Genomic DNA, 26,909 nt, shown 5'->3' with positions numbered 1-26,909 from the left:
CTTTATTAAAGATTACAGAATTATTAGCTTTGCTGTTATGATAATGTAAAACCAGTACTTTATCTACTGTACCTACAGCATGATTGGTTTTAAACAGGCACTCACTGCTTTGCGAGTATATTAACATTTGCATCATAATCTCACTTTCCCATCGTCTCTTCTCTGACTGTAAATGTAAACATTTTTTTTAAGCCAAGGAGTGTAACCCTGTGTCCTGAGAAAAATTCCTTTTTTTGTTGTTGTAACATAATAGATTTGACTGCAATGTTTGATTTTGATGCCCAAAAGAATGAAAAAAGCAGTTGGAAAAGAGTTGTAGTTGTGTAACTTTGTTTCTGAGGCCAGAGCAGAGTAACTCAGCAAAATATCCCTAAAACATCCAGAAGACTTTTTTTCCTTATTCTGGACTCTTTTGTGTTTCTGACTTTTGTGGGTCTCAGATGATGTTGATGAACCCCTTGCATCCAATGAAAAGATAGAAGGCATCACATTCCCTATCCCCAGCAGAAGAACAAGCTCAGAGAAAGCAGTGTTAGGCAGGGAGCTTTCCAGGACATCCCAGCACACAGCTGTTTTAGAACAGGTATGAGGAGCTGTAGGTAGCAGTGTGGTAGCCAAATTTTAAAATTACATGTGTTTCCCCAACTCTCTCATCTTGTCCTCATAGGAGAGGTGTTCTAGCCCTCTGATTGTCTTTGTGGCTTCCTCTGGACCTGCTCCAACAGCTCTGTGTCTTTCCCGTGTTGGGAGCTCCAGAGCTGGACATAGTACTCCAGGTGAGGTCTCACCAGAGCCTAGTAGAGGGGCAGAATCCCTTTCCTTGACCTGCTGGCCACACTTCTTTTGATACAGCCCAGGATGCAGTTGGCTTTCTGGGCTGCAAGCGCACATTGCTAGCTCATGTCCAGCTTTTCATCCACCAGTACCGCCAAGTACTTCTTGCCAGGGCTGCTCGCAATTCCTTCATCCCCCAGCCTGTATTTGTGCCTGAGATTGCCCTGACCCAGGTGCATGACTCTGCACTTGGCTTTGTTGAACCTTGTGAGGTTCACACGGGTCTGCATCTCGAGCTTGTCCAGGTCCCTCTTGATGGCATTCCATCCCTTGGGCTGAGCACTGCTCAGCTTGGTGTCTTTCACGCACTTGCTGAGGGTGCACTCAATCCCACTGTCTATGTCATTGATGAAGATACTGAACAGTACTGGTCCCAATACGGAACCCTGAGGGAACCCAGTTGTCACTGATCTCCACCTGGACATTGAGCCATTGACCACTACCCTCTGGATGTGACCATTCAACCAATTACTCATCCACCAAACAGTCCACTCATCAAATCCATATCTCTCCAATTTAGAGAGAAGGATGTTGTGGGGGACCATGTCAAAGGCCTTAAAGAAGTTAGATGACAGATGACACCCGTAGCTCTTCGCTTGTCCAATGATGTAGTCACTCCATCATAGAAGGCTGTTACGTTGGTCAGGCAGTACTTGCCCTTGGTGCTGGCCATCTCAAATCACCTTCCTGTCCTCCATGGCCTTAGCACAGCTTCAAGGAGGATCTGTTCCATGATCTTCCCAGGTACAGAGGTGAGGCTGACAGGTCGGGAGTTCCCAGGATCCTACTTTATACCCTTTTTAAAAATGGGTACCATGTTTCTCTTTTTCCAGTCACCAGGGACTTCACCTAACTGCCATGACTTTTCAAATAGCATGGAGAGCAGCTTGGGAACTACGTCAGCCAATTCCCTCAGGACTCTGGGATGCATCTCATCAGGTCCCGTAGAATTCTGTATGTTCAGTTTCCTCAGGTGGTCACGAACCTGATCTTCTATTACAGTGGGAGGGACTTTCCTCCTCTAGTGACTGCCTTGTGGTCCATCCACTTGGGAGGTGTGGGGAGAGAGGTTGGCAGTGAAGAATGAAGCAAAAAAGTTGCATACCTCAGCCTTCTCCTCATCCATTGTAACCAGTTTGCCAGTCTTGCTCATAAGGGAGGGCACGCTTTCTTTGAACTTCCAAAATTAGAGCCCTCTGAAGTGATCTGGGATCAGGGTCTGAAATGGGAATTAATGATGGCAATGAAAGTAGGCAGCTTTTAAGTCTGTTATGAATATTAGTTAAATTTGTATGAATCATACTGTGCTTTAGATTGACTTTTTCCTCCACAGAACAAAATGTAGTCAAATTTTACTCACGTAAGTCCTGTCACATAAGTCAGGAATAGGAATCGTTATAAGAACTTACTCAAATAAATTGATATTTGAATCTACCTCTACAACACAAAGGAGATGATAGATAAAGTGACATTTCCTACATTTGGGAATAGTAGTTTCTCAGGATTTTATTCATGGGTGTCATAGTTTTGGCTGGGATGGAGTTGACTTTCTTGCTGGCAGCTGGTACGGTGCTGTGTTTTGGATTTGGGATGGGAATAGTGTTGATAACACACTGGGGGTTTCAGTTGTTGCTGGTCACTCAAAGTCTTTTCTTCTCCTCATACTTCCCTGCCAGTGAGTAGGCTGGGTGTACACAAGGAGTTGGGAGGGGACACAGACGGGACAGCTGACCCCAACTGACCAAAGGGATATTCCATACCATATGACCTCATGCTCAGTATATAAAGTTGGGGGAAGAAGAAGGAAGGGGGGGACATTTGGAATTATGGTGTTTGTCTTCCCAAGTAACCACTATGCGTGATGGAGTCCTGCTTTTCTGGGGATGGCCAAACACCTACCTGCCCGTGGGAAGCAGTGAATGAATTCCTGTTCTGCTTTGCTTGTGTGCGAGGCTTTTGCTTTACTTATTAAACTGTCCTTATCTCAACCTATGAGTTTTCCTTATTTTTCCGATTCTTCTCCCCATCCCCCTGGAGGGGAGAATTGAGAAGGCAGCTGCATGGTCCTAGTTGCTGGCTGGAGTTAAACCACTACAATGGAATGAAAAATAAAGACAGAAAGAGAAAGTTCTGTAAAGGAAGACCAGTTCCTCCTTGTAGCATTTTTAATTATTTTGAAACATATTTTTTGGTTTTTTAGTGTCTTTCATTGTTTTGTGTAACAAATAATAGCTGTCAATGATGAACAGTAATCATAAGTCACAGCTATAATGAGCAAATTAAAATTCCACAGTTATGGGGTGCTACTTTTAAATATGTGCTATGTCTCTCCTCCAGGAAAACTAAAATTGGCAACTAGAGGCTTGAGCAAAGGGGCAGGGGGAGATATTCACTGCTGCTCCTCTGTTTATAATTAACCTTGTTTGAGCTTGTTTATTCATATACCACTAGAAATAACTGTGGTACCTGTCAAAACAAGTCAATCAAATTCTGTCAGTCAAAGCATTTTATATTACCCATGTTCCTTTCCTCCCTCCAAGTGGAATTTCATTAATTAGAAGCCTGGATTGGACTTCATTGTTCCATATTTGACAATTTCATTGGTAGGTTCATCAGTATGAAACTGTTCTCCCTTTCAGAGGAAAAAAGAGACTATATTAATATTGTCTCTGTAAGCCTATGTAATTTCAACAATAGAACAACACTGGTGTCTTTTTTGTAATTAAGTGTTGTAGAAGTGGCTGGTCTGTGGAAATGCAGGAGCTACCTCAGTTTGGGTTCCTCATTGCCTTGTCCAGATGCTCACAGGAGCATGGTCAACGTGTCATGTCCCACAGGACACGGCTTGCAGTGCCAGGGAAGGTCCTCAGTCAGACAAGTTGTTGCGTGGGTACTTTCTGGTTGTATTATCTTGTCTGCTGCTTGAAACAGTTTTCTAAAGTCTGAGTTCATACAGTGTTCTGGAGCAAATCAGTTTGTTTCCCACCTGTAGAAAATGATTGTGGCAAAACACAATGAGAGATCATACAGGAAAGGAAGGTGACATTTATTCATGAAATCTCCAAATAAGTTACCCACTTACAGTCATTCTCTCACATACTTGATTCACTCTTCATTTCTCTCACATCCTCACAAACCCCAGGATGCGTGTGCTGAGGTGGTCTGGCTCACTCCTGTGACACAAAGGACACAGGACATGGAACACTTACACGTCTCTTGGCATTTTCCTGATTGGCAACCATGGACCAATATTTTTGGACAGAAGTTTTGTACCCTCTAGGAGTCCACTGTTGTTATGGGGTGGCCCTTTACCTTAAATATTTCTTTCTTCAGTCTGTAAGTCTTAGACAAGGCAGCTGCTCGTTGCCTGTTTTTCTTCTTTCCTGTTGGGCTTACAGGCAAGAGAATGGCGTATGTCACATGCTGTAACCTTGCTGCCAACATCCTGCTGTTATGGTACAGGGTCTTCTGCTGACGACACCTCTGCTGGGGTCTTAACAGAGTCCAGGCATTCTGTCCAGACTTGACAGAAATGACTCATTTTTAGTTTTATTGCTAGAAATGTTTTGTATACACATAATTTCTGTAATCTTTGTTCTATAATTAGTGCTTACATGCATATTTTAATTCATATTTCATTTGTTTCTAGCCTAATATTTCTATTACGAGTTCTATGCATTTTGTGGCTTCACCAAGTTACTCTATGTTCAACAGGTGGCTCTGTCAGCAGTAAAGCGTACAGTGGTAAAGCCAGAAATCCAGCAATTAGAAACTATGCATTTTATGTCTACAGAGTGCACTGTTTTGAATAACTACCTGCAAATCACACACTTCTTAGTTACATTTTAAGGTTATGACTTAAATGCTACTTTCTTTTGGCTTCCCCATTATTTGGAGGTTCCCAGCTAGGATTGTGAAACTCTTGTTGGAATTACCCTCTAAAATCCTTATTCTATTTGCTGGCTTAAAATAAACATGGTTGTCTGTGTAGGATAATAGCAAAATGCAACAACCCACTTGGGTTATGAGAGAGAGTTTCATTTAACTTTACTTCTTATTAGAAAGCTGACATTATCTAGCTACAGTTGATCTTCTAGGCTCGCTCTTTGGTTACTGGAAAGTGATATTCCCACGGTGCGATTCATCCCCTGTGTCTTTAACAATGATTTTATTGTTAGCACATAGAGGCACCTGTTGCGGGACTAATTATAGGGAGAGCCTCCATCCCTACTTTTTCACAGAAAAGTAGTTAGGTCATGTGTTTTTACTAATACAGTGAAGCATTTAAAACATGTATCTGGTGCAGCAAATAGTCAAAGAAAGATGTAAACAGTTACTGGTTAGCTTTTTCTATGATTGAGCCATGATTGAGACTTGGAAGGCTTTTGAATTGCAAATTTCAAATTGAATTGCAAATTGCGAAGTTTTGAATGCAACCTTTTATTTTTGTGGCTTCATTACCCTTTCAAATATTTTAAAGTTTTCTTTCCTGATAATCCAGGGAAAAGATATGAATTAATATCCTTGACCATTGTTAATAACAGCACTTTTTCTGCACTTTCCAGTTTCGGTGGAATAGCTCTTTCCCCTGCCCCTTTTCTCTTTGAACAAAGCTGAGTGTGACGTGGATGTACACCAATATTAAATCCAGTTCTCTTTCATTTTTCCTCTTGGAGTAGTCTTCTCTTCATCATAGAACCATAGAATCATAGAACGGTTTGGGTTGGAAGAGACCTTTAAAGATCATCTAGTCCAACCCCCCTGCCATGGGGAGAGACATCTTTCACTAGACCAGGTTGCTCAAAGCCCTGTCCAACCTGACCTTGAACAATTCCAATGATGGGTCGTCCACAACTTCTCTGGGCAGCCTGTCCCAGTGTCTCACTACCCTCATCATAAAAAATTTCTTCCTTGTATCCATATTAAATCTACCCTTTATATAATTCCTGTTGTGAGGAAACTGAGCTCTCTGTCCAAGCTGAGGTGTTGCTGTGAAGCAGATTGCACATGAGCAAAATAGGAATGAGATGTAGGACGTTCCTCAAAGTGAACAGTGATGTTCTGTGTTCTGATGGCAAAGCCCTCCTACCACAAGAGTCAATAAGAAAAAGGTTCTGCGATTGAATATGCTATTTTATTTTACTTTTTTTTTTTTTTTTGAAACTCAATGGAGCAACAAAAAAGACCAAGTTCAGAGTTTAGAAAACACATCTTGCTCCCTGTGTTCCCAAATGTTTGAATGATTCTCTGTTTTTAAAATAGAATAAGACTCTGATATGAGACTAACCTGATGTAGCTAGTGGCAAGAGGCATCCACAGCATGGATGCACAAACCTTTCTGAGGTCTTAAAACAGAAACCTTCAGTCTAAGTGGAGGTGAGACTTTAACTCAGGTTGTGAACTTTTATAGCACTGATCCTCCCACCCGCCTCTTCCCACATCCAGCCCCCAGCCTTTCAGAAACCAAGAGTGTGATTCATCTCATGTCTTTCAGATGTCTCTTTGAGATGAGATGAATCATGCTTTAAAAGCCCTTAATGAATTTTCATTGATGACAAAGGTAGCAAAATGATTGGTGTAGCTTTCTGATGTCATTTGGTCATATGAATACTACTGAAAAGTTTTATTGTAGTATACTTTGCTAGTGCCCTTACAATTAGGAAAAGTCATTTAAGTAATATTAAATTGCTCATTGTTCCATTCCCTGTTCTTCCCAAGAAGAAATCTTTTAAAGCAGGCAAGTATGATTAGGCAATGAAACTAAATCATTATCAGTAAGAAAGCCATGGAAACTCTGTCTTCTTCAGTTATCTCTCCCACCCACACCCACTTTTCTCCCCACAGTACTGTCCCCTGTCTTGTGCTGCTCTTTTACACCTTTTTATACTCACCACTGGTTGTTTGGATCCCAAAGGCAGACCCTGCTTCCAGACACGATGTAGACCCATGCATTGTAAAGCAGCTTCCTTTTATGTAGACTACAGAAGCAGAAAAAGGTACTCCTTTCATCATTGTAAACTTCACTTTTGCAGTGGGGGTAGCCTGGTTTAGTCCTCTGATTTTGTGGTTTCATACGCCAATTGTGATACAACCACACAAGGAAAAACAAACTCCAGCACCCCAGTCAGCACTGCAGAAAATGGAGGGGATGATCTTTGCTACTATTTGCTTATGTTGCTGCAGGACCAGACTGCATTAGGAACCCCTTTGCACAAAATATAGAACAGCTGTACGGCCAGAAATGGCCTGGCCCTTTACAAGTGTTAATAAAGGGGAGAGAAGAGGATCGAAGCATGCCATAACCTAATCTTCCCAAGGTCATGCCCTAGGTGAGCAGTGGAGCTGAAAAATGCTCTCCGGCTGCAGTCTGACCCACTCATTTGCTCTCATCATCATTCTGGAATACTCTCAGATCTTCACTTTACTGGTAGAAGCATATGCAGGTGTCTTTGGGGTCAAAAGGATGATAATTATGTCACTAGGGAACATTATTCAATCATTGTTTCTTGTCCGCAACCAATGTCTTAAGGAAAATTTCCATTCTTGATGTTTTCTTAGAATATCTTTTTGCTTCTTTTTCAGTAGTCTCAGGGTAATGAACAAATTCCTCAGTGCTGAAGAAATCATAATCCTTGTAGTTGTCCTGGCAGTAGTGCATGAATTGTAACAGTGAACACCAGCTTTAGCTGGAAATTAAGTAAAGCTTTATTGTAATTATCCCATACTTCTGAATTAACTTCATGTGTATTGTTAATAGTCATCTTAATTGATTAAGTAATATTTCATACTGAGATATAAATTCAGAGGGGTTTTTTTTGTAATTTACTGTTTTGGCACAATCCATTAAGTAGTCCATTATGTTATCTGACCTCACATATTTTTTAAGCTAAATAATGATCAAATGAAAATAATGTGAGAAAAAAAAATCAAAATTCACTCGAAAAAACTTCCCTCTGTACTCATACAGCTGCTAAAAAGGCCTGTGTGTATTAAATATACCCTCCCGTAAGTTTTATTGCACAAGTAGTCAGGCTGGTGAGTTTGCGATAAAATACCAAATTCCAGGCAACTCATTTTTTACTGTGCATTTTATTGCTCAGGCTGAAGCTGTTACTAACATGTTTGTTTTAAGAACGACTGAACAGCATAGACTTCATAGATAAAACTAGTGATTATTCTCTAAATAGATATAACTGGTTTTTTCTGTACAGCTAAAAGAGAAATGTCTAGTTGAAGTAATAACTAAGCAGGTTATTGTCAGTAACAGCTTATTTGTTCAGCTGGAAGCTCCTATTAGCTATATCATCTACGAAAAATTAGCTGTGTGAAGTAGATTTTTATGGAAATAAAGCACAGTAGTTTCTGTCATTTCTCTGATTGAGAGATAAAAATGTTATTATAAATGAAAGCAATGATTTGTCTGTTTATGCAACGTGTCGGAGGATAGGAAAAGTAGGAAAAGGGTAAAGATGTCTTTTTTTTTTCTTCCCCCAACAACTATTTATTTTGCTTTTTTTTTTCCTGAATCATATCAGCATGTATTATCATTGTTCCACAGTTTGGCTCTCTGGGTGTTTATCAAGGAATTTCACAAATCACTGAACAGAATGTATATACATACAGAGGACTATTGCTTTCCTATTTTGTGTATCCATAGCCAAAGATATTTGTGTCCTAGAAAAATATGCAAAGCACAATTAAATCCAAATATCTGCGCTGTTTATCCTTCACTTTCACAGACCCTTCCCTGTGATACTAGAGAAACTTGCAAGATCTGCAGGACACCTCTCCAAGGATTTTTCAAATCGTGCAGACAATCAGAATGCTTTTAGTTTTGTTCTGATAGACTGCGATGTATTTAATACCAATATTTAACAAAATAAACTCCAAGCTTCAGTGTTTTATTACTAGTCATGGCAAGATGTGCCATAACTTCTTGATGTAGGCTGCACTGGCCCCTGGTGAGGACAAGCCACGGGTGTAGAATCATCACTGGTTCGAGTCTTTTTGTCTCTACCTTCCTATAATTGTACATGACAAAGAATCTCGTTAACTTATTTCTGTCCCTGACCTTCCAGGAAAAGTGAAAGAGACCCCACAAATACCTCTTACGTTATTTATATTTCTGTAAAGAATACAAAAATACTATAATTGTACAGTAGATTAAATACATGCTGCTCGTTTCCTCTTTAATGCTATATATGGTATTGTTAATGTTTTGTTTTCCATATCTTCTCCAGGTCTGGGTTTCAGTATCGCAGGAGGGGTGGGAAACCAACACATCCCTGGGGACAACAGCATCTATGTCACCAAGATTATTGATGGAGGAGCTGCGCAAAAAGATGGGAGGTTGCAGGTTGGAGATAGACTTCTTATGGTAAGTATGACAAATTTAAATCGCAGTTTATTTGGCTGAAAATTGTTTCATACAGAGACTTTCATTCCCCATACATTTAACTGGCGGTAACCATTACAACTTCTATAAAAATTGTGAGTTACATTTCTGTCATCTTCATTTTTCTCATTTTTTATATATATTTCTGAGATTACGGTTAAAAAAAGCATTACACTAGAAAGCCAAAATTTTATAAAAAGAAGGCAATGGGTTATATTACTTTGACAATCCTTCAACTGGATAGAGAATAAATGTATTATGCATATTGATGACAAGACAAAATGCACCTCAAAACTTAAAAGGAAGGTTTTAGACAAACTGTTCATTACAACAGTATTGATTCTACTGATCGTTTTAACAAAATTGAAAGATGTGAAAACATGTCACTAAACTCTCATGTGTAGCCACTGTCAGTGGACTTTTACATACGTTTCAGTACATGTAGGAATGCTTTATGTATATGTTCCATATAGATGTTCCAAAAAATATGATTTCCATCTTTTCCCTTGAGGAAGTGTGCTTATTCTTCTGATGGATCTCACTTCAGGAAATTCTTCCTGATATCTGCAGTGCTGGCACATTGCTCCCTGTAGATAATTCTTTCCCACTCACAGAGTTTGTTTAATTCTTTGTTAAGCGGGAAATCCTGACCCTGGTGAATCAGCAGAAGTTAATCTATGTCAAGTTGTATTTGTGTCAATGCATTTGCATAGATTTCAGCAGGTAGAGAAATATTTTTGAATGAGTGCCATGAAAAAAATGTACTGTAGTAGCTCTGTTTTCTGATGTGGTATCTAAGCTGTGAAAAACTGCCATGACCTTTTTTTTGGTGCCTGCAAAACTGTGTCTAATTGAAGTTTTCTTTATTTGGCTAGGGACACTGTGTTCCAGTCAGATATGAAGATGACCATTCATTTTATACAGTGTATTAAACAGAACAGGAAAGGCACTTGGTTGCTGGATTGGTGACTGTTTGACTTTTTTTAATTAACCCAAGTTGATAGATAAAACAGCGTAAGGATCAGATCGTCTTCTCAAATCAAAGCAAAAGGAAACAAACTTACACTATCTTTGGCATCTTGTCTTTGCAGGTTCTCAGCACAGTTCAGGCTCATTTTTCCATAGAAACGTATATTTGTATTTGCCAAAGTTGCAGCTTATTTTGTTATTTTGCACCTTGTAGCAAATCTGCTTGTGTTCAGCTGTTGGGTTTTTTCATTATGAGAATTCCTCACAGTTTCTGTGTCATCTGTAAATTCTTGCTACCTTAGTATTAATTTCTTCCAAATTACTTGAGGTAAAAATAATATATACCAAAAAAAACAGATGCAAAAATCCTGCATTCACGATCTCCAGTGTAATTTAATCAGGATGAATTTGAATAGAAAAATAATTATTTTATACACCACTATGTATAAATTCATTCTTTCCAGATTTTTGTAGGATTTCTCTATTAAGCCTCTCTTTTCAGTCTTGAACCTGTGATTCACTGCAGTCAAATATAGATGTTTCTTCACTGTGACAAGTTTATACTCCTGAATCTGACCTCTGAAAATTCTCTGTGCATTTGATGTCACATCTTTATGCTGCTCTCCTTTCAGTCTGGACCAGCTCTTTACTTAACATCATCTCTTTTTATCATTGAATGTAAAATGGGCAAAAAAATCCAATCATAATATTGTTCTCCACTAGTCATGTACGTCCAGACCAAGCTTTTCACTGTTGCAAAGGAAAATCCCTGTCAACTCTTTGTATACCTTAACCATTAAAGTGGAGATAAGTTTACAAGATCAAAATCTATTTCTAAAATTTATGCAGACTACATCCATGTTTTCTGTTTCTCTCCAGCAAGACACCCTGATTTCTTCATACCTTGTGTACTTTCAATATTTTTTTCTCTTCTGTTTTGTGAAGGATCTTTGAGTTCATGGCATTTACTTCATGTTCCTTTGTGAAAAGTGAGTGAAAGAATTCATTACTTTCTTTTGGCAGGGTATCAACACGATATTACCCTTGTCATCTATACAGTCCTATTTCTGCCTCACTGATTCTTTATTGATTATATATTAGAACACATTCTTTTTTTTTTTTCCTTCACAGTAGTGCATCCTTTCTTGATCTTTGTTTCTTCCATCATTTCTCTATAAAATTTACCCAAATTTGTCATCCATCTGGAATTCTCAGCAGCTGCTGGGGGGATTGGTTCATTGGGGATTGGTTCATTTTTGTATCCTCTTTCTGATAAATTTGTGTGAAATGCTTTCAGATCACAAGGAACATACAAACTAAATATATTAAAAATTGAGAAGTAATAAAAGAGATGTTGCAAAATCAAAACTAGTATTGAAATGTAATACAATTAGGTGCTATCTGAGCATTTTGCAGTTTGGTGACCCTACCGTTACTAAATGCAGATTGCTAATAGTGTGTTAAGCATTCAGAAGATGTATTATGTAAATACTGAGTGTGATGATTATTGTGAAATCTATACAAGGGCATGTCTGTGCAGTTCTGTTTCTGTGGCACTGAGCCTGCACTTAAGGCTTATTATCCTGAGCACTTCCACAGGAAAATGCTCCATTCTGGGATAATCCTGAGGTGCCTGTTAGGAAAAATACTGGAGGAAGTGTAAGAGTTCTCAAACTGAAAACTTAATTCAGTGGTTTTTCTAGGAGTATAGGTAAAAGGAACAGACCAGAGGTCTGCTCTGAAGACTTACAGGTAGGAGGAAAATACCCCTGTACTGTATTCTGGTGGTAATGTCCACAATAATGTCTCCTACTGCTGGTGGTAGTACCTGCGGTGAGAATACGCAGGTACTGGTTGTCTCAGCTGGGTTGGTTGCTTCTCTTTGCATTGGAAGGGAGAAAAAGGAAATGACATACAGAGCATCATAGGCTAACACAATAATTCCAGGGCAGCTATAGGGTCAAACCAGGTTCCTCAGGAATTTGTCCAATTGAATCTTGAAAATCTCCAAGGATGGAGCTTGCACAGCCTCTCTGGGAAACCTGTTCTACTGCTCTACTCATGAGGAAAATGCTTTTCCTTATAACCTGTTTGACCCTCTCTTGTTTCAGCACATGCCTGTTGTCACTCATCCTGTTACCACCCTGAAAAGCTTACCTCTGTTTTGATGACCTACCTGTAGGCAGCTGGAGGGCAGGTGTTAGTTGTCCCCAGAGGCATTTCTTCTCCAGTCTGAACAAGCCGAGCTCCCCCAACATCTTACTGGACAAGTGCTCCAACTCCAACCATCCCTGTAGCGCTCCTCTGAACTTGCTCTGCTTTGTTATCTTCCCTACAGTGGGAGACCAAAATTGAACACAGTCTTAGCTGCAGTCTAATGAGCACCAACTGTTGTGGACTAATCTTTGCCTGGATCTCCTGTTTCTGCTCCTGCTCATACAGCCCAGGATGCTGTTGACCTCTTTGCTGCCAGGACACACAACTGGCTCATGCCCAGCTTGCTGTCCAATGGGAGACCCAAGAGTTTTTCCACAGAGCTGCTACCAGGCTGCCAGTGCCCCAACCTGTGCTGCTAAGGGGGGTTAGTCTGTGCCAGAGGCAGGACTTACTGTTTCTCCCTGTTGAACATCATAAAGTTCTTGTCAGGCCCTTCCTCCAGCCAGTCCATGATGGCAACCCTGCCCTTGAGTATGGACTTGCCCCCATAGCGAACTGTCATCTGCAAACGTGAGGAGAGCGCACTCCTCACCTCCTCCAGTTCACGGATAATGATGATGAGGAAGAGCTGAAAAATGGTTTAAGAAGTGATTACCTCTCAGATAATATTTACTTTTTTTTTTATCTGATGCCATCATCTCACATTGGAAGAGTTTATCAACAGAATGGATAAATGAGATATCAGTATAAAACTGTGTGGTTTTACTCATACAAAACAACACTAATAGCTAAAAGCAAGCTATTCTTCAGGGAAAACACTAAAAACATTAGGTTTTAAAAGAAAATTTAAGCTAATATTTATCTCTTAGAAGTATTAGTTTTTCAAAACTTTTTCTCCTACGCCAAAATACCCTTGCAAGTTTGGGCCATATCCATTAGCCTGTTGCTTCTTTACTCATGTAGTCAGAGCAGAATTTTGTGGGATTATGTATGTTATTGAAAAGTGATGTTACTCACATACCAAGAGACTTAATTTGATTCTGTTTTCTTGTTGAAAACAGAAGGAAGAAACAGGACTCGATTCCCTTTTCTGAAAATTAGGCTTGGTACCTACCCAATTCTGTGCTGAAAAAAAAACGTATTATTGTTTGACGGTTACATAGGACAGCAGTGGGGTTGTGATTTTGCAATTGTTGATATGTTCCTTACAGGATCCCCTACCAGTATCTATTTCTTTCAGATTGTATATGGATGCAGGATCATGTTTATGTTGAAGTAATCAGAGCATATCATTTGAGATACATCTAGGTTAGAATTTGTTTCTAATCAGAAGTGCTCTTTTAAAATGATTTTGGCTGTCTTGTGGAATGATCTTTCATAAAACAAATTGGATTTTTTTAAATGAAACTCTAACAGAAAATGTGGTCCAGGACCATTCCTAATTGGCATTGCATTGCAGCTGTGGACAGGCATTCTAGTCAGCAGACTAGATGTAATGCAAACTCACCTCCTTAAAACATGTGTAGCAGGGGTGTGCAAGGCCAGTGCAAGGTCCCCAGGCCAAGAGCAAGGCCCTACACCTGAGTCAGGGAAACCCCAAGCACAAATACAGGTTGGGCAGACAATGGCTTGGGAGCATCCCTGCTGAGAAGGACTTGGGGATGTTGGTGGGTGAGAAGCTCAACATAAGCCGGCAACGTACGCTGGCAGCCCAGAAAGCCAACTGCATCAAAAGCAGCATGGCCAGCAGGTCAGGGGAGGTGAATATGGCGCTCTACTACGCTCTGATGAGACCTCCCCTTCAGTGCTGTGTCCAGCTTTGGAGTCCTCATTACAGAAAGGACATGGACCTGTTGGAACAGGTCCAGAGGAGGTGATTAGAGGGCTGGAGCACATTTCCTATGAGGACAGGCTGAGAGAGTTGGGGTTGTTCAGCCTGGAGAAGAGAAGGCTCCAGGGAGACTTTATAATGGCCTTCCAGTACCTGAAGGGGACCTACAGGAGAGACGGGGAGGGACTCTTTGTCAGGGAGTGTAGCAATAGGATGAGGGGTAATTGTCTTAAACTGAAAGGGGGGAGATTTAGATTAAATATTAGGAAGAAATTCTTTACTGTGAGGGTGGTGAGACACTGGAACAGGTTGCCCAAGAAGTTGTGGATGCCCATCCCTGGAAGTGTTTAAGGCCAGGCTGAATCGGGCTTTGAGCAACCTGGTCTAGTGGGAGGTGTCCCTGCCCATGGCAGGGGGTTGGAACTCAATGATCTTTAAGGTCCCTTCCAACTCTAACCATTCTATGATGTCATATCACCCATGTTGCTGTGAATCGCTCCTTGTGCCCACATTCTTCACTCAGATAGGTGCACCCACAGAGCCAGAGTTACGCTGCTACACCAGTTGGTAGAATACAGGCATTACCCAGTTAGATGTAAAGAACACAGTGTGAAGAGGTAGTACCTGATCTGAAGGTTGAATGACTAGCACAAAGGAAACTCACAAAAAAAACCCCAGTACTCTGAGATGGAGACTGAACTAACTCAGAGGGTTTGGTGACTGCATCCGCTGTGATGCAGCGCTTCGCTCTGAGCCAGACGTTACACTGTCACTGACTCTGGCCTTGCAATGCTTTATCTAGTGTTCAAACATAGATTTGCTACTAGCAATCTATGGTTAGTACCCTAGCAATAAGCTTCTCAATTTATTCCTTCTAATGATACTCTTATACGGTTGTTCCTTCACAATTGTATCATCCTCATGCCATTTCAATAGCCTTAAAACCATTTTTTTTTAACAAAATCAGCATAAACTGGGATTGAAAAATGATGGTCCTGCAGTACAGTGCCACTTGCACTGTGTATGCATTGCACTGCTTGAAGCCTGAAGTCCACTGCTCACTCTTTTATTTGTCTGTGAAGCACAAACTCTTCCATTTCTCTGCAAAGAGCAGGTCTGGTTTAGGACACTTAGCCCATAATTTAATAATCTAAGGGAACTAATTTCAGAGGGATTAACAGACACTGTCATCTGAAGATAGCCAGTCTCTTTCTATTCAGAGTCCAGCACTAGGACAACTAACTCAGGAGTCCATGGGATTATAAATAGTTAATCCAAACAGATTTACATTCTTTAAAACAAATGTTTGGTCTTCAGATCTGAAAAACCTTTCACTTTTCAAAACATTTTTAATCATGGCGAGTTTTTAAAAAGGCCGTCAGTGTTCTAGATTTACAGCTGGCATGTCACAGATGTTTACCAGCAAATGTTGACTCAGGATTCACTCAGGAAAAATCCACTTTCTGAATGAAAAGTAGAATATCACACAAAAGCAAACATTACTACTGGCAAGGTAAAGATCACCTCTTTGTCTCATTCACTGAGTGAATAAAATCTCTCTTATCCTAAGTCAATAGAGGAAGGAAATGAATTCCCTTAAAAAAAAAAAAAAAAAAAAGAAAAGAAAATTAAATAAGACAGACATTCCTCCAGAGTTCTTATTCTGTTATCAGCTTATGATGTTGTGAATGAAGTTATTCTTTAGAGCACTTGTGCAGTCATTTTGGGGATTCTAAGCTTTTCACTCTAGCTACTGCTCAGGGCCTTTGTTTTCCAATATGAATGTAGGAAAACTTCCAAATAAGATAATTCTTGCTTAAGTTTACACTTCATTGCCTTGATTATGCTATTTAGGAAAAAAACACCCCAGTCTTTTTATATCTCTGGCAACATTTCTTACTGATTTCCCCCATCACTCAAATAGCTTCTTTGATTGGACTTGTATCTTTAATTTCCTTCTTTATTGCTATATTATTTCTTCCTCTTATTCTTTTCCTGTAATATCAGTATGTCTTTGTATCACATACTTTCTATTTAAAGAAACAGCTATACTTATTTCTTTTTTGTTTCAGGTGCTGTTTGCATTTCTGAATTTTCTGCATCTGGAACTTTTCCCATTAGAAAAGCCCCACTTGCTCCATGCCTGTTTTCCTTCTGACTCCTCTTCTTTGGCTCCTGTTGCAGCATTTTGTGGCTCAAACATCCAACTCTTGTAACTAAACTGGCCCCTCAGATAATTTTTTTGTTTTTTGGCATTTGCCTTAGGATCTCCCCCCTCCCCCACCCTTAATTCATTGCTACTTAAGTTGGCTTCTTAGAGGCAGAAAATTCACATACAGTACCCGTTCTGCCACTCAGCCCTCCTGCATGAAAAGTTTCAGCATCTCAGAGGGCTGTATGTCATATACACTTTGATTTTTTATTTTATGTGCATCTCCCACACTTTATCTTCTTTACCTCTAATTCAAGTCTTTTTTTCAAACCACATGCTCCACTAAGGTCATCTCGATGGCAAGAAGTGAAGCTTTGGGATCGTGCATTGACTGTGCCACAACCGCTGAAAAAAACAGATTTAGTACTCAAAATTCAGTTAAAATTGGCATGTTCTATGGAAACAAGAAAAAGCTCAAGAAATAGTCTCTCTTGGAGGTTCTGAGATATTCTTCTCTCTGTAAATCTTACCATAAAAAACAACTACATCAGCATATTTCCTAATAATCACCATCTCTAGTATGATATTTTGGAGAATGATATCCAAAGATTTCTTTATGAAAAAAATTATGTATTACAGTCATCTGGCAATAAGATCCAGGGAGCTGAGCAATATAATTCTTCAATGTATTTAGGTTTTCATTTTTGTGTATTAGAATACATACAGATGTCTTTATTTGTAATCATTGTTTTATGATGAAAAAGTAGAAAAGATTTTCATAAATACATATATTAGTATTAACAGGAATTGTAGGTCCAAAGCAAGTACTACCTTCTGAAAGAAACTGGGAAATGCAGAGTATATTTTGTATGCTGTAATTCTAAATGGATGTTGGCGATGACTAAGGAAGGTAGTTTTCTCTCCTTCTCAAAGAGCTCCCATTTAAAAGAGACCTTATGGCACCACTGAGAATCTCTGTCTTAATGAATGAATCAACATTTTTGTTTCTTTATTTAGTTGTTTATTTGCTCTTGATGTACACTAAGTCTTTCTATTTCTTTGTTTACTGAGAACTGAGCAGTCCAGGCCAAAATAAATTAGTAGCAAACTTCCTTTCTAGGAGTCTTCTCTGTAGAGACAAGAAACCTCTAATTTTCCACATAGTTAGGATGAGTTTGAAGAACAATTTTGGTGTATGTTGCTGGAATACTTTTTATAGTAGAACTCTGCTTACTTTGAAGGGTCCTTTCTTCCCCTCAAATTTCCTTCCAGCATCTTTTCTCTGAAGTTCTCCTTTGTATCTTGAGTTCATTCATGGATTATCTTCCTTCAAGTTCTACCAAGTTCCAGCTCTATATATTTCAGTTTTCCACAATACTCTGAACACTTAAGCTTATATATATTCTAGAAATGAGGGGGATGGAAAAATCATCGTACATAAACTTTGCAATGTCTCTAGGATCTTAAAGTGTGTAAAGATATACTTAATGAATAGCTGCTCAGACAATAATTCTTAGTTTAGAATCACTTGCTTTTTAATTCTTATCTTAAATTCAAGATTTGTACAACTTGCACACAGCACTGGTAAAATACCTGTCCTGTAAAGTTACTGTCAGAGAGATAACAAGTAGGACCTGTCATAACAAATAAAATTTTTGTATGTATCATGCTGTATTTTCTGTTTCTAAAATTGCTGTTTATTGTTCAGCTACACAACTGTGACATCTAAGTGTGTTGTGATGGAAGTACAACAGCCCTAAACATGATTTTTATCAGCTAGATTTCCAGGAAAAAAAGCTTTGGAAAAAAAATTTCAACAAGTCAATTTGTGTCTTAATTGCTTTTATATGCTCCTGAAAAGACCAAAAGTCAAAATCCAGACAGTGGTATTGTATTTCATTTTGTGTCGTTCTTTTTTTTGACTAAGAACATTTATTTACAACAGCAGAAGAGTGGGAGGTTATTATGTGAGATTTTGTTTACTTCAAAAAGTTTGCAGTTAGGATAAAACACAACCAGATAGATACAATGGACAGACAGCGTGGGAAGGAGAAAAGGTAAAGGATAACGGTGCTGTCGCATTTCCAAAAGTGTGAATCTTCAGTATTTGACAGATTTGAAATACATAAACAAGGAGGGCTTAATTTTAATCACCACTTCTTGCTATCAGCCTAGTCATTTAAAAGACATTTATTTATTAAAAGTGCATTTGTATGTTATGTATGTACATAACAAAGAAAAAAATAGAAATTTATAGAAGATAGGGATCAGGTTTTTTATTTAAAGAGAAAATCTGTCAAAATACAGCACATAGTGTCAGCAACTCTCTTCTGAGTGTTAGGTTGTGTCGTTGCTCTTCATGTCAAATTGTCATAACATGCCTGTCATTGCATCTTTCAATTAACCCTAAAACCAAGTCTGAGAATTATACAAGGAACAAAGTTTAAAGAGAATTCTTACATTTAACAGTACTGTCCAATAATAATCATTCTCTTGATATTGATGAAATCATCTGGGTATGAAGAGTCCTCTAGTGATTCATAATTCCTGGATTTCTCTCCAGTTACCAAACTCTTTGGCAGTAGTTTATTGTCACAGTCAAGTCCCTGATAATTTACTGATACTAAATTCCCTAGAAAGCGTGTATCTTTTTCTGTGATTTACAGCTGTACTGTGTTATACTATCCTTGAGGAGGTTCTTTTCCGTCCACCTTCCATAGGCTTCGTGAGGAATCCTGGCAATAACTGTAGAAGTTGGAGGATGGCACTTTAAATCTCAATAAAATATTTCATATACAACATTCACCATGAAATGTAGGTCACTGGAACAGGCTCCCCAGGGAAGCGGTCGCGGCACCAAGCCTGTCAGAGTTCAAGAGCGTCTGGATGACACTCTTAGTCTTATGGTTTAGTTTTAGGTAGCCCTACGAGGAGCCAGGAGTTGGACTTGATCCATTATGGGTTGCTGTCAACTCAAGATACTCCATGATTCTATGATTTCTGTTGGCTGACACCATATGTCTGAAACCTGTATCTACATCCTTCTTTACTTCTTTCTTCTATCCTATAATTTCTCTGTTCAGGATGTATACTTTATGAGCAGGGAATATTCACTTTTCTGTTTATAGGAGGACAACCTGTAATTGACATTATGTGGATATGATGGATTTATATGTGAATAAATTTTATATGCCTCTGCAATAAACCACTTCTGACACTTTTTTTAAAACTTTTTATTTTTCTGGGAATAAAGCATAAATACACAATGTTTATTACCACTGTTTCCTTCCCTATTTAACCTGTAGTCCTGACCTCTTATTCTTGCTCTGGTTAAGTATTTTTCTTTTCTGAAAAAGCACAGAACTAGTACTACATTCTCTTACTTTTTCAATTTCTCTTTCCTGTGCCTCCAGAAAACCAACAAACTTTCACACTGAGAATCCCTTTTACCCTATCCGTAACTGCCCTTTTTTATTTCCAGTACCTCATTGCTAGCCCCTTATTCTGTATATCATTCTGTACGTCTTATTATTTCAATGGTCTATGTCACTGAATGTCAGGGATGGAAAGATTTGGGGTTGTTAAGTATTTCTGAGGTCCTAGCCATGCATGCAGAGAGGTGAACTTGGACAGTTCATCTTGATACATCAAACAACATAGGCAGTTTCTGTAAATGATGTGGTGTTAAGTTATTAAATTATTATTAAGTATAGTTTTATGTTAATGATGATACTGGTAACAGTATCACGAAGGACTTTCCTCCTGGCAAGACCAAGAGCCATCTCAACCCATTGTGATTCTGTGATATTAATACCACTACATCAGTCTTTGATTATGCATGTGCTAAGAAAACTGTCCTTTTCTATAAGGAAAGGAACTATAATTCTCCACCTTGCTGCAATACTGCTTCTGTAATCTTCAGGGCTCTTTGTCTACAGCATTTTTTCCCAATACTGTGATAACTACAAGACTGTGTCATTTTTGTATCTATTTCTGCATCCCAATTCACCTGTCTGATTTCTCCCTTAAGGTAAATAATTACAGTTTAGAAGAAGTTACCCATGAAGAGGCAGTAGCGATACTGAAGAACACATCAGATGTAGTGTATCTGAAGGTTGGAAAGCCCACCACCATTTACATGACCGATCCTTATGGCCCACCAGATATTACTCACTGTAAGTGATTTTTGCAACTCATTTTGTAGGAGATATGTTTGTTAGATTATTATGTTTTTTTCACAGCTTGCCCAAAGTACCCCATTAAAGTTTATGAAACAGCTTGGAAGGCTACAAAAATGAAATGTTTATTGCCACTTAAGCATGCTACACTCATGAAGTATTACAAATAATATAACTCTGCTAAAGTATTTTTGCTGCAAAAGTAACAATGTAGCTGATGTACTGCTGTGCTGATTCCAATTAGCCATTGTCCAGGTGATTAGACTGAACTGTGACAATTACAGTCATAATTATATGCAAATATATTTTGAAATATTATTAGATTTGTAGACTGGAGTCCGCTGTCTACTGAAAAAGTGGAACAAGTAGCAAAACATCTTCTACAAACTTAGTGAAAAGCCTGAGAAAAGTGTATATGATATTTCAATAAAATATCTGCTTGGAATGTAAAAATCGCTGCTCTACTTACACAAATTTACCTATTTTCTGTATTTATCCAGTCCCTAAATTATTGTTCTATTTTGCTTTATTCTCAGTTCATCCATTAATTTTATAAATGTTCATCTGCTATTTTCTCAGTGGGAACCAAGGCCTTATTTGTTCTTGCATTCAATGTACACTCTTGTAGGAAAAGTTGTTGAAACAACATGGTAAAGCTCAGTGCAGGATCTCATAGGAGGGGAAGATGATTTTATTTTAAAACAAACTGATTTCAAACAGGCTGTCATATCCATGCACTCAAAACCATCTGGGCTCATGTCCAGCATTTAGGTAGAAAGAGGTGTAGCTAGGTGCATTGCTAAGACTCCCTGAGATGATCAAGAGCAAGGTTGGATGGCTGTGGAGTCTTTATCATACATATAAACCTCCTTATTAGGTTGACAACCTCCTTGTTGATGGGCTTTTTGTACCCTTAAGGAAGAGACAGCAGTTAGGATCTACTGTCTCTTCCATCTGTCCCACCCATGCGTGTCTTCAGGATTTACTCACTTCTCTTTTGTCTCCTTATATGATTGTCCTGGACTCAAATCTAGTCTTTATCTCCTGCCATCATCTCTTAACGGCTTGAGTCTTTATTTTAGTTTGTGTGTAGGCTGTCCTGACAAGTTACATGTAGTTATGTTGAGTATTGATGACCTATTGATGAATCTAGGTGCTATCAATACATGCCATTTTTGTATCCCTCCTTCCAGTCCTCCTGGTGTCCATACCCAGGTGTTCTCATTCCATTTTCATTCACAGCAATCATAATGTTTCAGTTGCAGCTCTCTATGTCAGTGGGCCCTGTTGGTCTAAACAATTCGTTACTGAAACTCCATTCATTACTTTGTTTAGTTGTTCATTAAAGACTGTCTGCCTTGGGTTCAACTACCAACAGGGACCAGCTGCCCCATCTAACAACTGGCTGGCAGTTTAGTTTTTGACAAGAGCTTCAGCAACTGATCCAAACCCATCTTGATCTCCTGCCAATAATCCTAGGGGCATTTAAGGCCAAGCAAGGGCTGGGAAAGGCAGATTTTCCCAGTAAATGCTAGAGATTTAAATTTTTCTGTACTTTTGCATAGTGTTGCTACTGTGGACTGAAAAAGTTGAAGGAAAAACTAGATATCCGTATTCAGGCTGCTCCATTAAAATAGAAGGGAAGGTTTTGTAACATGCATGTCAGGTGGTCTTCTCAACTGTGCTGAGGATACCTATTTACTTAGCAAATGTTATAACAGATGGCAATCACATCGTTCAGTAGCAGTCTGGTCTGGATCTTAGCAAAGCCCAAGAAGTAAAAATGCTAAATGTCCCTATCCAGTCTCCCGCTTTATAATACTTTCCAAAGTAATAGTTTGGGAGTTCTAAAACAGTGTGTTTTATTATGTCAGATTATAGATCAGCAGCATATGAGAAGACAGAAGTAATTCCAGAGGGAGAGTAAAGGTTGAACAGATTTGCGGTAGCCCATCCCAGGCTGTTGGTGCATACAGATTCATTTATCCTCAGGGAACCTTTCATTATGCCCGCAAGTTCGGAGTATTTCAGAACGGGTAATGGCCTTTCCCTGTAGAGATATTTTGCTTTGAAACATTCTGTACCTCAGCATCTGAAAGACAGACAGAAACAAATACTAGAGAGTTTAGCTGTCTTCTTCTCATGAGAAAATTAATCATAACTCAATTGCAGAAGCATGTATCATTGTTTTTCCTATTTATCATTTCCTTTTCTAATTACATTAACTAGAGATTTGAATACAACTATTACATCTCTCCACTCATAAATATCCCCAGTAACTTCAGAATAGCAAAAAGCAATCAAACAACAAAACCCACAGAGCAATACAGAATCAGCCCTGTAAGTTCCATTATTAATCATTAATATGTAAAATGTTTGTATCCGATTTCTATTTTAAATATATCGATTTACTGTGATCTAAACACTATCTATGTTGGTACTGAAATTTCAATTACATTGGGAATTTCGGTATCTTCAGTAGATCACAGCTTTAAATCTTCACCATACATAATTCTTGCCATGCATAAAATTCCTGCTCTTATCCTGCAATGAGCTCTTACTGTATTACTCTTATTGCTATATATTGGAGCCAAAAAGAGGAGTGTGCTTTTAATCTCATTCTCTCTTTACATTTCCTTCTTCAAGTCAACTCTAATTGAAGAAAATGGTTTTTTCCTGTCTCCCAAACTATCCTTTCTTATTCAGATTCCCTCTAAAGAGTCCATCCCTGCAAATGAGCCAGTTTTATTATTATTATTACTATTATTATTATTATTACTATTACTATTATTGTCATCATTGTTATCAACCTTTCAGGAAAACTCCAGCTTCATTCTTTCTTGTTACATTTTAAGCTCTCTTGGGCAAGGACTGTCTGTTCTGATGTTATTTACAGCAATGAGCACGTTCTTGGTACTTAACTAAAAATGGTGCTCTTGTGACATCTAATCAAACATGAAAGTGGCTAACTAGAAATGCTTGTTCTTACCATCAGCTTATTCTCCACCGATGGAAAATCATATACTCTCTTCTGGAAACAATGGCACTTTAGAGTACAAGGCATCCCTGGCCCCCATCTCACCGGGAAGATACTCACCCATTCCAAAGCACATGCTTGTGGAGGACGACTACACCAGGTCAGAAGCTTCTCTTTAATTGTTACCTTTCATGACAACCACAAAGGACATAGGTAAAGCACTCAGTGCACCCCCAGTAGAATACAGCATACAGTTCTTTTCACCCATGTCCAAGGGAAGATTAATTGAAACTGATACAGGTATGAAGACAACTAGGAGAAAGATCGCATGAATGAATGCTGACCTGAGGTCCGTGTTGTCTGGGTGCAATCCTGCACTAGTTCCTAAATAGCATGGCTGTGCTAGAGCCACGCTGGCACCGAGCAAAGTTTTCTGCTTCTTAACGGGTGTATTAGCTGTGATAGTTCCTTACTGGCACAAGCAGGAGATCTCGGGATCAGTGACTCCTTTGCCTCACTGCGTGTATGGGTGGAGTGACCGTCTATGCATTTGTACCTCCCCCTGACAGTACACTCTGAAAGGTCCAGCTTGTTTAGTTTAGCAAAAGCAAGGCTGAAATAGCCTGTAATTGCTCTGTGTACACACATTGAAGGATAAATGTCACAGAGAGTAAACACTATGGGAAAAGAAAAAAAATGTGCAAACTGGCTGTGAATAAATATAAGAGGGAAACTGGAAAAAGTTTCTTAAGCATTAGAGCAATCGTAATATGAAACAGCTTTCTGTGAGAGCATGGAGGTTAAAAGGAAACTGCTCATGCAGTGGCACTTGATACCTTTTTAAAAGGGGTTCTTTGATGTGATTATCAGCAAAATGACCCTGGAAATTGTTTCTAATCCTTTTTATTTTAATAATCCCAAAAGGATTGAGACTACTGTATGGAAGTGTGGTAGCAGAATTTTATCTGTGTAGTTGATTTCCAGGTAGAAAAGACACATAGGAAAATGCTGGGAGGGTTTTTTTGTGTCTTGTGTTTGGTCAACACTGAATGTCACTGATGAGACAGTGTGCATTTATTTTTTGTTTGAAGAGCACTACCATCTATTAGAAGACAACAGTTGTTAGGTTGTACAGTGAGCCCTCATTATAACATCTAGTGCCGCAGAAAATTAGAAATTAATTTTTTTCTGTGATTCAGTATTTATAAATTCATTGTGTATAAAGCTAGGAGGGGGCTGTTCCAATCATCTAACCTGACCTATTGTGTATCTCAAGCCCAAAAATCTCATCCACTTATGTATTCATCAGCTGCAAAACTTGCTGATTTGCATTTCATGTTTCTTGTTGCATATGATTACAATCTCAAGCTGCTTAACTTCCTGGATCAGACAGATTCAGAGTAACTAAATCATGATACAGTGGTTAATCAGGACATAAACATATGGAAACTACACCTAGCTTCCCCATCTTGGCTAAAAGAGTTTCTCCTTTGTTTTGATCGAGGATGCAAAGCTGACATTGCTTTCCTTCAACTTATGAGACATTCAATTAGGATGAATATTCTCCAAAGGGTTCCAAGAAATTACATTTTTTAATTAATAGTTAAAACATTGGTTTCATTAAGTTGTGCATCAAGGCTTTAACCAGGCTAGGACTGACCTCATAATTTCTAAAATGCCTATGTATGGGAAGAATACTAATACAGTATCTGGGTTACAATGATGAAGGCTTTGTCAATAACCTTGTAGTACTGAATTCTCTCATTCTGTATTGAGTTGGCAAAGTTTAAAAACAGCAAAAAAATGCAACCTTAAAAGCAGATAATAGAAAAGGAGACCAAGAAGTCAGAGAAGGTGAAGGAAGTAATCCTATGTCCTGGTTTGAGGAGAAAAGCTGCCCTAAGAATTAAAAGACCATTTAAAGAGTTAGAAGACCTGCAAGGTAATGAAGAAGTGTTTTCAGACAATCCTGTGTTTCTTTGTGTTCCATGTAGCTGATTTTAACTTTCTAATTAGTTCTACCAAAAAAAAAATAATTAAAAACAGTCATAGAAGAGAAGGCAATGACAATCCTAGCCCATTAACTAGGTATGCAGTTGAAAGCATACCTGCTAAAAGAGCCATGCAGGATATATTTTGTAATTAATTACTATGTCTTTTTGATCTTTTTAGGAAGACAGATGTATTCCTATCCTGATATTTTTAATTTGTTTTAAAACAAGTTAATTTTGCTGGTTTAGCTTCTGACAGTAAAGCTGAACACTGATACATTTTGGTTGTTGCCTGAGGTGTCCACACCAGAGTCCATTTTGTATTATTTGCAGAAAATAATGAACGCCCAGAGATGTTGTGTGTATTCTGTGAAATACTCCTCTCCTGTGTTCTTCTTCCAATCTAGATTCCTAAATTAGTGTGTTGTCTAATGAAAGTTCTGATATCTTCTGTGGCATTGGAGCTATTGACAGGAGAGGTTGACTCTACAAGCATGACCTTCTGTGGAAGGCGGAAATAAAGGTGTCGAGTAATAGGAGCAGACTCTGAACACAACAGAGCAAATCAGATTAAAATCTCATAGTTCTAAACAAGTATTCACTTTGACCTATTGAAAAGGAGAAGGCTACTAAGGACTTAATTATATTAGTAATAATAGCTTATATGCTACACTGATACACAGGGTGCAAAAGCACAAAGATAAAATGAATGTAGTTATAAGAAAAATGGCACTTCTTGCCATTGCATTTTCTCACTGGCTGTACATCATACAGCACTATCTGAGAGACACCCAAACAAGTGCCAGTAGACCAGGTTTCTCCTCTGACTGTAACAACTAAGAAGCTCTGACCTTCAAAACCAAACCATTTAACCCTTGAACAATGCTGATCCTTTTTTCTTTTTTTTTTTTTTTTTTTAAATGTCCATGTAGCTAATTATTGCCTGTTGATTCAAGTGGGACTATTGAAAATGCCACGTTAATTCCAACAGTATTTTTCACAGCTGTAAACTTAGAGTGAACGCACTCTTTCTGTGCAATGCCATAGGATTTGCCTATAATTTGCCATTAAAATAAGAATATATTTGGAAAGTCTTTGTTGCTGACCAGTTTAGAAAGACTTAAAATCTTTTGGGAGGTTAATTATCATAGTGATAATTTTAGTGAAACCTATAGATCCCTTGATTGCAGCATTTATAATTAGGTTTCCTCACATAATTTTTTATAATTAAGATGATTGCCAACTACTGCAGTGCTATCCATTAAAAATATTCCCTGTTCTTGCTATAATAGTTTTTCAGGGCTAATTTACATGGTGATCACATAAGGAAATTTATTACCAATGCAGTCATAACGTGGCAACACTTCTGGTAGATTTTCACTTGTGCCAGCTAAAAATATTTGGAACAGTAACTTTACTATAAGA

At 38.6% G+C, this 26,909-nt stretch overlaps 1 protein-coding gene across 7 annotated transcripts in view; it reads left to right on the top strand.

The window, feature by feature from the left end:
- Nucleotides 1-26,909, top strand: part of DLG2 (discs large MAGUK scaffold protein 2) — a 673,276-nt gene that overhangs the window by 354,720 nt on the left and 291,647 nt on the right. For all 7 annotated transcript variants that reach the window (XM_074147594.1, XM_074147586.1, XM_074147578.1 and 4 more), the window contains 3 exons: nucleotides 9,075-9,211; nucleotides 20,369-20,513; nucleotides 23,512-23,653. In XM_074147594.1, the coding sequence (XP_074003695.1) occupies nucleotides 9,075-9,211; nucleotides 20,369-20,513; nucleotides 23,512-23,653 (424 nt within the window). The remainder of the gene's footprint in view (nucleotides 1-9,074; nucleotides 9,212-20,368; nucleotides 20,514-23,511; nucleotides 23,654-26,909) is intronic.

Source organism: Numenius arquata, chromosome 1 (genome assembly GCF_964106895.1).
Source record: "Numenius arquata chromosome 1, bNumArq3.hap1.1, whole genome shotgun sequence".
Classification (NCBI taxonomy): domain Eukaryota; kingdom Metazoa; phylum Chordata; class Aves; order Charadriiformes; family Scolopacidae; genus Numenius; species Numenius arquata.
Note: the sequence above shows the minus strand (reverse complement) of the source record. Positions and strands in the feature narration are given on the sequence as shown.